The 13,309-nt window shown below is 46.2% G+C and overlaps 1 protein-coding gene across 1 annotated transcript; it reads right to left on the reverse strand.

The window, feature by feature from the left end:
* Window positions 1–3,644: 3,644 nt before the first annotated feature.
* Window positions 3,645–11,308, reverse strand: LOC308175554 (FERM domain-containing protein 4B-like; the record flags this gene model as incomplete). The annotated part of the gene is made up of 4 exons (XM_080551198.1): window positions 3,645–3,731; window positions 4,261–4,384; window positions 6,765–6,848; window positions 11,235–11,308. Coding segments are annotated over 4 exons (369 nt in total), but the record flags the coding sequence as incomplete, so codon positions are not given.
* Window positions 11,309–13,309: the final 2,001 nt, after the last annotated feature.

Here is a 13,309-nt window from a genome sequence, read left to right on the forward strand (position 1 = left end):
TAACCCTAACCCTGACTCTGTCTCTCTAACCTTAACCCTGGATACCTAACTCTATGACAGGGTCCTCTATGATAGGACAGGGTCCTCTATGACAGGACAGGGGAGGGAGGGGAGAGGAGGGGAGGGAGGAAGGAAGGGAGGAAGGGGAGGGGAGGGAGGGAGGGAAGGGGAGGGAGGGGAGGGAGGAAGGGAGGAAGGGGAGGGAGGGAGGGGAGGAAGGGAGGAAGGGGAGGGAGGGAAGGGAAGGGGAGGGAGGAAGGGAGGGAGGAAGGGGAGGGGAGGGAGGAAGGGGAGGGGAGGGAGGGAGGGAGGGAGGGGAGGGAGGAAGGGAGGGAGGGGAGGGAGGAAGGGAGGGAAGGGGAGGGAGGGAGGGAGGGAGGGGAGGGAGGAAGGGAGGGAGCGTGCACCGTAGCGGTGAGTTTAATAAGTGGGACATGCCCACTGGCATTCTCTGCTACAGCACACCCAGCTATCTAGAAGAACCTAAACTAACCCTGCTCTACCCTAACTAACCCTAACTAACCCTGCTCTACCCTAACTAACCCTAACTAACCCTGCTCTACCCTAACTAACCCTGCTCTACCCTAACTAACCCTAACTAACCCTGCTCTACCCTAACTAACCCTAACTAACCATAACTAACCCTGTTCTACCCTAACTAACCCTAACTAACCCCAACTAACCCTGCTCTACCCTAACTAACCCTGCTCTACCCTAACTAACCCTAACTAACACTAACTAACCCTAACTAACCCTGCTCTACCCTAACTAACCCTGCTCTACCCTAACTAACCCTAACTAACCCTGCTCTACCCTAACTAACCCTGCTCTACCCTAACTAACCCTGCTCTACCCTAACTAACCCTGCTCTACCCTAACTAACCCTAACTAACACTAACTAACCCTAACTAACCCTGCTCTACCCTAACTAACCCTAACTAACCCTGCTCTACCCTAACTAACCCTAACTAACCCTGCTCTACCCTAACTAACCCTGCTCTACCCTAACTAACCCTGCTCTACCCTAACTAACCCTGCTCTACCCTAACTAACCCTGTTCTACCCTAACTAACCCTAACTAACCCTAACTAACCCTAACTAACCCTAACTAACCCTGCTCTACCCTAACTAACCCTGCTCTACCCTAACTAACCCTAACTAACCCTAACTAACCCTAACTAACCCTGCTCTACCCTAACTAACCCTAACTAACCCTAACTAACCCTAACTAACCCTAACTAACCCTGCTCTACCCTAACTAACCCTAACTAACCCTAACTAACCCTAACTAACCCTGCTCTACCCTAACTAACCCTGCTCTACCCTAACTAACCCTAACTAACCCTAACTAACCCTAACTAACCCTGCTCTACCCTAACTAACCCTAACTAACCCTGCTCTACCCTAACTAACCCTAACTAACCCTAACTAACCCTAACTAACCCTAACTAACCCTGCTCTACCCTAACTAACCCTGCTCTACCCTAACTAACCCTAACTAACCCTGTTCTACCCTAACTAACCCTGCTCTACCCTAACTAACCCTGCTCTACCCTAACTAACCCTAACTAACCCTAACTAACCCTAACTAACCCTGTTCTACCCTAACTAACCCTGCTCTACCCTAACTAACCCTAACTAACCCTAACTAACCCTAACTAACCCTGACTAACCCTGCTCTACCCTAACTAACCCTGCTCTACCCTAACTAACCCTGCTCTACCCTAACTAACACTAACTAACCCTAACTAACCCTGCTCTACCCTAACTAACACTAACTAACCCTAACTAACCCTGCTCTACCCTAACTAACCCTGACTAACCCTGCTCTACCCTAACTAACCCTGCTCTACCCTAACTAACCCTGCTCTACCCTAACTAACACTAACTAACCCTAACTAACCCTGCTCTACCCTAACTAACACTAACTAACCCTGCTCTACCCTAACTAACCCTGCTCTACCCTAACTAACCCTGCTCTACCCTAACTAACCCTGCTCTACCCTAACTAACCCTGCTCTACCCTAACTAACACTAACTAACCCTGCTCTACCCTAACTAACCCTAACTAACCCTGCTCTACCCTAACTAACCCTGCTCTACCCTAACTAACCCTGCTCTACCCTAACTAACCCTGCTCTACCCTAACTAACCCTAACTAACCCTGCTCTACCCTAACTAACCCTGCTCTACCCTAACTAACCCTGTTCTACCCTAACTAACCCTGTCCTACCCTAACTAACCCTAACTAACCCTGTTCTACCCTAACTAACCCTGCTCTACCCTAACTAACCCTAACTAACCCTGCTCTACCCTAACTAACCCTAACTAACCCTAACTAACCCTAACTAACACTAACTAACCCTAACTAACCCCGCTCTAGAAGACAGGTCAGATACAGTCATGGGGAGGGAAAAGCATACAGGACAAATGTCTTCACAATTGCTCCCAGTGAGCGGGCCGGCCGGCGCCTTGCATGGCAGCTTGCCGCCATTGGTGTGTGAATGTGTGTGTGAATGGGTGAATGAGAGGCCGTTGTAAAGCGCTTTGGAGCAGCAAAAAGGCGCTATATAAGTGCAGTCCATTTACCATTCAACAGTAAGAACACAACTCCTCTTTCTCTAACTGTAGAGAAAGCAGTGACACAGTCTGGAACTCACACAGTCACACAGTCTCACAGTCTGGACACTACATGAACACTACAGGAACACTACAGGAACACTACATGAACACCACAGGAACACTACATGAACACTACAGGAACACTACAGGAATACTTCATGCACTTCATGCAAACTTTAAATAAATGTGAAATAACACTACTGTGCAATATGACAACCCTAGTCGTCTATCTGTACAGTATAGTACAGTGGATTGTGTACATAGCCTTTATTTATGTAAACCAGCTCCTTCCCTTCTTGTGATTTTTTTTTAAACGTTTTTTTTTTTTTCCTTTCCTAACACCAGGGGAGCCACCCCTCCTAAATTTCGTTGTTTGGTACCTGTACTGTAGCAATGACAAATAAAGACCATTCATTCATTCATTCATTCATACTACATGAATATTACAGGAATACTACTACCAAAGATTTAATGTTTCCAGACTAAACGCTGTGACCTTTCATGTGACCTTTCATGTGACCTTTCAGGACCTGCCCTGATGCCATAATGAGGAATGTCAGAATCTCCACCACAGATTTCCTCAAACACAACTTTCCCTCTCTCCTCCCTTCCCTCCCTCTCCTCCCCGCCGCTCCCTGACCCAGGCGGAGAACACAAGCTTTCTGTTGCCGTTATTTACAGTTTGGTAGAACATTAACCAGCAGAGAGGGGAGGCAGCATACCAACAGAACAAAAGCCACCATGTGACAAACGCAGAGCGACCTACCTTCTCACACACGCACACACACACACACAGACCTACCTTCACACACACACGCACACGCACACACTCACACACACACGCAGACCGACCTACCTTCTCTCTCTCACACACACACACACACACACACACACACACACACACACACACACACACCCACACCCACACCCCCCCACACACACGCACACACACACTCACACACACACACACACTCACACACACACACACACACACACACACCCACACACACACAGCGACCTACCTTCCGTGGTTTGATCTTGTCCTGCAGGTCGTACTGCCCGATGCCTTTGTAGCTGACGCCCAGCCACCAGGGGAGGCCCTGCTTGTCCTGGGGGGGAAGGGCAGACCACAACACTCATTAACACTTTTAATGGCACGGTTTGGAAAGAAGAACGGCCCATTACTGAGGCCAATTACCCCATTAGACCAGCAGCACCCGAAACACGAGGAGAGATCAAATACATCTAAGCAGCACTAAAAAACTCCACAGCCTGAGTGAGGCGTTTTAACACCGGCGTTTGATCTCCTCAGAGAGCCGGCGCTAACGAGCCTGCGCTAACGAGCTAGGTGCAGAGGGAGAGAGAGAGAGAGGCAGGGTTAAACTAAGCATGGAGCCAGGCTCTATTACAACTGTTCAACCTCTAGAGGGTTAGCCTAGCATGGTGCATCTCTCTAGAGGGTTAGCCTAGCATGCTGCATCTCTCTAGAGGGTTAGCCTAGCAATGCTGCATTTTGAATGAATGCCCATGAATGAATCCAAGGGGTTTCCAAGTTACCTTGAAAGTTAAGATGGGAAAACAGATGGAAAGAAAATGCCTGACTTTCTGAACTGTAGTATGACAACAGGATGTTGTTACCTTTACTGGGTAGTAGTGGACTCCATACGTAGGCAGAGACTCCACCAAGGCCAGGTACCGTACGATGGCCTGGCCCCTGCTGAGGCCTGTCAGAGTCTGGTAATGCTCCAACACCCCGTCCTCACTGTGACAGAGACGACACCAACACACATCAACACACCGTGAGGTTAGAATGATAAGGTTCTATCTCCGTTTAGAATGATAAGGTTCTATCTCCGTTTAGAATGATAAGGTTCTATCTCCGTTTAGAATGATAAGGTTCTATCTCCGTTTAGAATGATAAGGTTCTGTCTCCGTTTAGAATGATAAGGTTCTATCTCCGTTTAGAATGATAAGGTTCTATCTCCGTTTAGAATGATAAGGTTCTATCTCCGTTTAGAATGATAAGGTTCTGTCTCCGTTTAGAATGATAAGGTTCTATCTCCGTTTAGAATGATAAGGTTCTGTCTCCGTTTAGAATGATAAGGTTCTATCTCCGTTTAGAATGATAAGGTTCTATCTCCGTTTAGAATGATAAGGTTCTATCTCCGTTTAGAATGATAAGGTTCTGTCTCCGTTTAGAATGATAAGGTTCTATCTCCGTTTAGAATGATAAGGTTCTATCTCCGTTTAGAATGATAAGGTTCTATCTCCGTTTAGAATGATAAGGCTCCATCTCCGTTTAGGGCAGTTCAGAGATATTGAGCGTCAAAGTTTTTACATTCCATTATGTTTTGTGAGATGGAACCTTTGTATTTTATGAATTACTAACAAAAAAATGTCAACATTTTAAAAATAACACCACACAGGCATTAATAAACACCTAATGGATCAGATTATGTAAAAAACTCAATTTTGACAAAAATGGAGATAAAACCTTTCTAACGTCATGACACTTCTCCCTAAAGCCCAAGTTATACTTCTGCGTCGAATATACGCACGCTACGCCGTAGCCTACGCAAGGGCTCTCCCAATTTATAGTTCTGCGTTGGTCGGTCTGCGTCGCGTTGGTCGGTGTACTCATAGCGGCATAATAGCGATTTTTTTTTTATGCTTGTTGTAAAGAAAATGTCTATAATGCATTGTAATGACATTAAACTAAGATAATAAGATGGTTATCATCATTTTTCAAATCTTTATTAATAAGTAATTACAGAAAAAGTAAATGACATTTCTGTCACGGCTTCCGCATTTAGGCCTACGAGAGAGTCGGAATCATGTCGGAAATCACGTGCTACCAAGCGGACCAATCACAGTGCTTACGGTCTGCGTAGGTGTGCCGCGTAGTTACGCCGATAACCATCTTATGATAACCATCTTATTATCAGAAGTATAAATTGGGCTTAACAGAGACAACAACAACACCAACAGACATCAATACACTTCTCCAGAACAGAAAGCCATTGTCAGCCCTCACCCGGACCCTGACACTCATCCTGTCTGTTCATGCAGAAGAGTGTGTCTGGCCCACTGCCTCACACACACACACACACACACACACACACACAAACACACACACACACACACACACACACACACACACACCCTCTAGTTCCAACTGGAATCTCCCCCCTGGACATCCCTCCCCCTCACACACACCCACACACACACACACACACACCAGAGGGTCATGGTTAGGGTCAGGGTCAGACAGACAGACACTAGAGCCTGTAGACAAACAGTCATCCAGACAGACAGACAGTCATCCAGACAGACAGACATCCAGACAAACAGACAGACAAGAGACACAGGAGGACAGACAGACAGACAGGAGACACAGGAGGACAGACAGACAGACGGACAGGAGACACAGGAGGACAGACAGACAGGAGACACAGGAGGACAGACAGACGGACAGGAGACACAGGAGGACAGACAGACAGACGGACAGACAGACATCCAGACAAACAGACAGGAGACACATGAGGACAGACAGACAGACAGTCATCCAGACAGACAGACAGGAGACACAGGAGGACAGACAGACAGACAGACAGACAGGAGACACAGGAGGACACAGTGCTATCAGCTCTTCCCCGTGCGTGGTGCGTGGTGGTGCGTGGTGCGTGGTGCGTGGTGGTGCATGCTGCAGTCAGCAGGCGCCAGTGGGCAGATGTAATTAACGCAGCAGCACACTAATTAACTAACGAGGCCATCTGAGCCAGGCTCTGTTGTGCACCGCTGGACAGAGCCGCTCAGCTGGAGACATCATGTCTTTGTGCATCCAGGTGTTACAGTGGAGCCTTCTGATGGTGGATGGCAGGAGGGGGGGTTAGGGTCAGGGTTAGGGTCAGGGGTTAGGGTCAGGGTTAGGGAGGGGTTAGGGTCGGGGTTAGGGTCGGAGTCAGGGTTAGGGTCAGGGTTAGGGAGGGGTTAGGGTCAGGGTTAGGGTCAGGGTTAGGGAGGGGTTAGGGTCAGGGTTAGGGGTCAGGGTTAGGGAGGGGTTAGGGTCAGGGTTAGGGTCAGGGTTAGGGGTCAGGGTTAGGGAGGGGTCAGGGTCGGGGTCAGGGGTCAGGGGATCTTACCAGTAGGCCAGGGAGGGGTGTTCCCTCAGGACTCTGGTGGGGAGGACAGGCAACTGCTTCAGGTCCGATCGGGCCCCGTCAACACTGGAACACAAACAGAGCTGAGGTCACATGACTGTCTGGATCGTCCAATCGCAACGACATCCTTCCTACCATGAATGAATGAATGAATGAATGAATGGTCTTTATTGTCATTAATACAGTACAGGTACCATACAACGAAATTTAGGAGGGGGGGCTCCCCTGGTGCTTGGAAAAAAGACTAAAAACAAGAGGGCCAAGGGTAAAATAAAAAAGGGAAAAGAGCTGGTTTACATAAATAAAGGCTATGTACACTATCTACTATACTATACTACTATACTATACAATAAAACACTGTGCTGTACTCTATGCTATGCTATACATATTCTAACTTTTTCCTATATCTGAACCTTATGTACACAAGGGTTGTCAAGCTGTGTGACTAGAGGATGTTAGTCTAAACACCCGCAGGGGGGCGAGCGAGGTCAGGTGACTCCAGAATTACTCTGTGGACGGATCATCAAACACCTCAGAATCATCTGGAAGATTCATATCTCTCAGTCAGCATCCAATAAAAATGCTGCTGATTAAAAAAACGTTACGGTGGTAAAGTGATTTAATACACACAGGAATAATAATCATCTCATCTGTGTGGACAGACTGTGGGGTGTGTGTGTCACTGTCATGTATGTACGGCCTGTGATAGGGAGTCACTCCATCCTCATAAGGGAGCTAGCGCTTTAGCTAGCTAGCTACTTTAGCTCTACTGAGGGACAAAGAGGCCGTGGCTTCACTGGCTTGGCAGGCCAGCGCGCTGAGGCCCTCTACAAAAGCCTTTCTCTGGCTGCTGGCAGCCCTGACAACCCTGACCCTAACCCTGTCCTGTACAGCTCCCAGAACAGGCCCCGCACACAGGCCTCAGACCTGCACTACCCTCTCATATCCCCGTCATCGGGACTAGTAGCGGGACATTCAAAACTTAACCAGCAGTTAAACAAGAAACCGTTTGAACAAGAAACCGGTTCATCTATGGTCGTTAAAAGTTCCATCTAACAAAGGAAGAAAAAAAAAAAACACTAAACAATCACTGACTAACTAACATGCATAATAACACCATAACGTTGTAGTTATCTGAAGCGGCTTACTCAGCATAAAGAAGGTAAAAAAAAAAACACAACACAGCTAGCGACTGTGCTAGCTGCTCCGCGGTGGAGGGTTTGTGCTGCCAGGGCGGTTTTGATGGCGTAGATTTTATAGGCCGGTTGTCACGGTGATCTACTCTGCAGCCACATCAGCCAGTCAGCAGTCTGGAATTCATTACCATGTCTGTTATCTTCCCTGCAGCGTGGGGGGGGGGGGTGGGCACTCCCCCAGCCTCCCCCAGCCTCCTCCACCCTGCACAGCCAGGCTGGAAAGTCAAGCACTCATGTGTCAGCTGCTAGTTCACTGGGCTGAGACGTGGTCACTGACAGAGAGAGAGAGAGAGAGAGAGAGAGAGAGAGAGAGAGAGAGAGAGAGAGAGAGAGAGAGGAGGAAGAGAGGGGAAGAGAGGGGAAGAGAGAGAGGAAGAGAGAGAGGAAGAGAGAGAGAGAGACAGACAGAGAGAGACGGAGGAGGGGGGAGAGAGAGAGAGAGAGACAGACAGAGAGAGAGAGCCCATAGGTAGGTAGGTAGGTAGATAGGTAGATAGGTAGATAGGTAGGTAGATAGGTAGATAGGTAGATAGGTAGGTAGATAGGTAGATAGGTAGATAGGTAGATAGGTAGATAGGTAGGTAGGTAGGTAGGTAGAAAGGTAGGTAGATAGGTAGGTAGATAGGTAGGTAGATAGGTAGGTAGGTAGATAGGTAGATAGGTAGACAGGTAGGTAGGTCTATCTCTCATCCCTCTAACACAGGCTGGGGATAGGTAGGCAGGTCTCTCTCCTCAGGCTGGGTGTTAGGGGAGGGGAGGGTGGGGTGGGTCTCCTCACTCCTACACACCTAATCTCCAGGAGGTCCAGGAGTCATCAGAGAGCCTGTCTAGAGCAGCGTGTCTTATGAGGGGGTTTGCCAACCGTACCTTCCTCCTCCGTAAGGTAGAAATGAAATGGTAAATGGACTGCACTTATATAGCGCCTTTTTTGCTGCTCCAAAGCGCTTTACAACAGCCTCTCATTCACCCATTCACACACACATTCACACACCAATGGCGGCAAGCTGCCATGCAAGGCGCCGGCCGGCCCGCTCACTGGGAGCAATTTGGGGTTCAATGTCTTGCCCAAGGACACTTCGACATGTGGCCAACCGGGGCTCGAACCGCCGATCTGGCGACCTTGCGATCATTCGACGCCGGCTCTACCTCCTGAGACACAGCCGCCCCGAAGCATGTCTTATGAGGGGATTTGACAACCTTCCTCCTCTGTAAGGTAGAAATTAAAACCATCAGAGGGGAGAGAGACCCCAGCCTGAGACCACCAGAGAGACCTGTCTCTCTACTCAGGCTGTCTGTCTGTCTGTCTCCTCAGGCTGTCTGTCTCTCTCCTCAGGCTGTCTGTCTCTCTACTCACAGGCAGGACAAAGTGCAGCACATCCCCACGCCTACACACTACACACACGCCTACACACTACACACACACACGCTGAAACATTAACTCGCTAGGAGTTAAGTTAACATTTCAGGGCTAAACAGACAGAGAACGCTGCCACACAAATCTGTGAAGGGCATCTGTACGTCAACCTGTGAATCGTACAATCACTGCCAGCAACTAGCTAACTAGCCAACTAGCTACTAGCCAACTAGCTAACTAGCCAACTAGCTACTAGCCAACTAGCTAACTAGCCAACTAGCTAACTAGCCAACTAGCTAACTCAGTGAGGCCTGCGGAGGAGTCAGGAAACGACATGCTGCTGAAACGCGTTTCGTTTTTGAGACAAAAGAGGCAACTTTGGCGGGGGCCCAAACTGCATGTTCAGCGTTATACACCACTGTGCATTCACACACACACAGAGCACTAGGCTTTGTGTGGAGATAATGCACAGGGCCTCTCTGGGCACCAAGCTAACCTGCTCATCCACTCTGACAGACAGACAGACAGACAGACAGACAGACTCTCTCACAGAGAGCAGAACTCAACAACCTCACCAGGTGCTTTGGCGTTCAACAAAGACTTTACTTCTCAACAGAACACTGGGAGATGATTAATGATTGATATATAATTAATATATAGCCTAATACTGTAGCTGCTGTGACGAGAGCTTATAAAAAACCTTCTGTAGGGTTAGGGTTGGGCTGCTGTAGATCGACCTTCGACCTTCAGATGAAACGTCATCAAATAGAAAGTGAAATACTCAGGACGTCAAATCCATGAATGCGAAATTAATATTATCATTACTAGTTTGCCATCACTCTTATGTATTTATGTTATGTTTCTGTAGGTTATTGTTGTGTTCTTTATAACACTCTTGGTGATTATTAGGTGGAGGTGCCCCATATATATATATATATATATATATATATATAATAAGCCTTCTGGGTTTTCTTGCATCCTGCTGTTTATTTACTGTGTTCTCTGTCAACTGTGTACCTTCTACATGTGTGCCAAATAAAATAAACATAAACATAAACATCATACGGTCAAACAAGCAGAGTTTAAAAAGCAACGTCCAGTCCAGTTCACCCCTCAGCGAAGGGAGCTCCAACAACAACACAGATCTGATCTGTCAGGTTGAACATTAACAGCCCACACTGACCCTCTCAGCCTCGTTAGTCACTGACCTTTGACCCCACAGGTCTCAAAACAACAATCCACTTCCTGTTTATCATTCAAATACAAATAGGTGATACTATAAGCCTTAATAAATAAGTCAAGTATGCTTCAAGCCAGTATGACACACAGCCACAGAGAAGATGAACATTGTAGCGTATGAATGTGAGTGTTTGTGAATGTGAATCAGTGGCGGACTCGGGCTGTTTGAAGGGCAGGGGGGGCGAAAAGAAAAAAAGGGCACCTACTGCACAACATGGGACCCCATCAGTCAAGTTTAGACCATTGGAAGGGCAGCCAATAGGGCACGTCCTCTAATTTCACCACTCAAAAGGGCACTTTAGTGTGACGTTTTTCAACCGTGGGGGCACATGGTCAAGTTTAGACCATTGGAGGGGCACCAATAGGGCACGTCCTCTAATTTTCGCCACTCAAAATGGCATTTTTGACACTCAAAAGGGCACTTAAGACAGACGTTTTTCAACCGTGGGGGCACCAGGAGGGGCGGTCGCCCCCCCTGCCCCCCCCCTGAGTCTGCCAGTGATGTGAGTGTTTATAATCCAGCAGTAACACACATGCCTGACTGAGCTCCTCACCTGAGGCAGATCTGTACTACAGTATGCTCTGTCCTGACACAGTAATAACACAGTAATAACACATCATTTCTTGATTTGACAGAAACGTTATTATGAACAGAACCCTCACCTGGTGTAGTCACCTTTGGCCTCCTGCAAGGACAGAGACACGAGGATCAGACGCGTAGTAAACACGGAGAACATCCCTACCTACCGCTAGACTTCTGGGGGCCATTCCACTAAAGGTGGATCAGTATAGCGGCGATATAAATAAATGCGGCGCTCAGGCAACTCGAGATTGGAATTCAAGCCTCAGGTGATTCCTCGAACGAGGATCAGCCTTGTGTCATCAGTGTTCACAGAAGACAGGCTTACAAATCTTCGATATGGGTGCGTGCACGCAGACATAAAGAGCCCAGAATAGTCGATCTGTCGAAATGAAGATACTCCACTCTGCAGGGGTACTACATTTGCGCAGAATTCCGAATTATTGATTTTTATGAAGACGGAAAAATAAGATGTAAAATAGTGCAATACTGCCGCAATTAACAAGGCGAGGGAAATGGTTTGGCAAGAAATTGCTGACTGATTAAATGCGTAGGTCATACTAGCCCCAGTTATTGTTATATGTTCATATTTTAATAAATGAATATTACTACTGTGGTGATATCCGCAGCAGGCTACAAACCGTCATATCGCCACAATGGCCTAGTGGTATCGACCGCTGCCACAGGATTTATTCGTCATTTTATATCGGTGGTTCAAATCCCTCTTCAGACGCACTTTTTACTGCATTTCGTTGTCTGAATCTAATCTAAAATCTCATCTAAAAAAGTATGTAGGCTATAAAATGATGGTGCAGGCTAATTTACAAGAACTGACACGATTACAATGGTGTTTGAAGCCTTTGCATGAAATCTTCGGTTAAATGTAAAAAAAAAAAAAAAAAGAATCACTTAGTCAAGTCTCGAACACGCAACCTTTGGAACTCCAGCCGGGTGCCTTAACCACTACGCCAGCCAGACGCTGTGATGACAGCAATGCAAGTTGAGACAATTACTTTTTTTTTTACACTCTTTCCTTTATTGATCTATCGATCTATCTATCACACTTTCAAAATATCAAGTTATCTATCACACAATCAAACTATCTATCGATCGATCACACTTTCAAAATATCAAATTATCTATCTATCACACAGTCAACCTATCCATCTATCTATCTCGTGTGAAGTGGGAACTAATATTTCCTAAAAGAGGAACTGTCGTTCGGGATGTAGTTTCCGCCTGTGAGCCTTTTTTGACGCGCGTCTTACCATAGCCTGTGTTTTAGCCTGGTCGCGAGCAGGCTAATTATATCTGACTCAGAAGGAGCTCAACCAAGCAGCGAATTATTTGAGCCACATTGATGGCACCGAACGCAAGCTAACATTATCGAGGCTTAGAACTTTATCGAGGCTTAGAACTTTATCGAGCTTCGTGGAATACCCCCCAGGTAAGGTTAGACTCATTGTGTTGAAACATTGAGACACATTAACATGCTATCCTTGTATGTTTGTTCACCTTGAAAAACATATGGAGGTTATCAACAACAGCTATCAACCAATCAGCACATTAGGAACTTGAGTTGAATAACACACAGAGGAAATAAGTAATACACATGGTGTAGGGTTAGTATAGTAGTATAGTAGTATAGGGTTAGTATAGTAGTATAGTAGTATAGTAGTAGTGGAGTATAGTAGTATAGTATAGTATAGTAGTATAGTAGTATAGTAGTATAGGGTTAGTATAGTAGTATAGGGTTAGTATAGTATAGTAGTGTAGGGTTAGTATAGTAGTATAGTAGTATAGTATAGTAGTATAGTATAGTAGTATAGTATAGTAGTATAGGGTTAGTAGTATAGTATAGTAATATAGTAGTATAGTAGTATAGTAATATAGTATAGTAGTATAGTAATATAGTATAGTAGTATATAGTAGTATAGTAATATAGTATAGTAGTATAGTAATATAGTATAGTAGTATAGTAATATAGTATAGTAATATAGTATAGTAGTATAGTAGTATAGGGTTAGTATAGTAGTATAGGGTTAGTATAGTATAGTAGTGTAGGGTTAGTATAGTAGTATATAGTAGTATAGTAATATAGTATAGTAGTATAGTAATATAGTATAGTAGTATAGTATAGTAGTATAGGGTTAGTATA

The sequence above is a fragment of the Nansenia antarctica genome (genome assembly GCF_963989245.1).
Source record: "Nansenia antarctica genome assembly, contig: SCAFFOLD_984, whole genome shotgun sequence".
NCBI lineage: Eukaryota > Metazoa > Chordata > Actinopteri > Argentiniformes > Microstomatidae > Nansenia > Nansenia antarctica.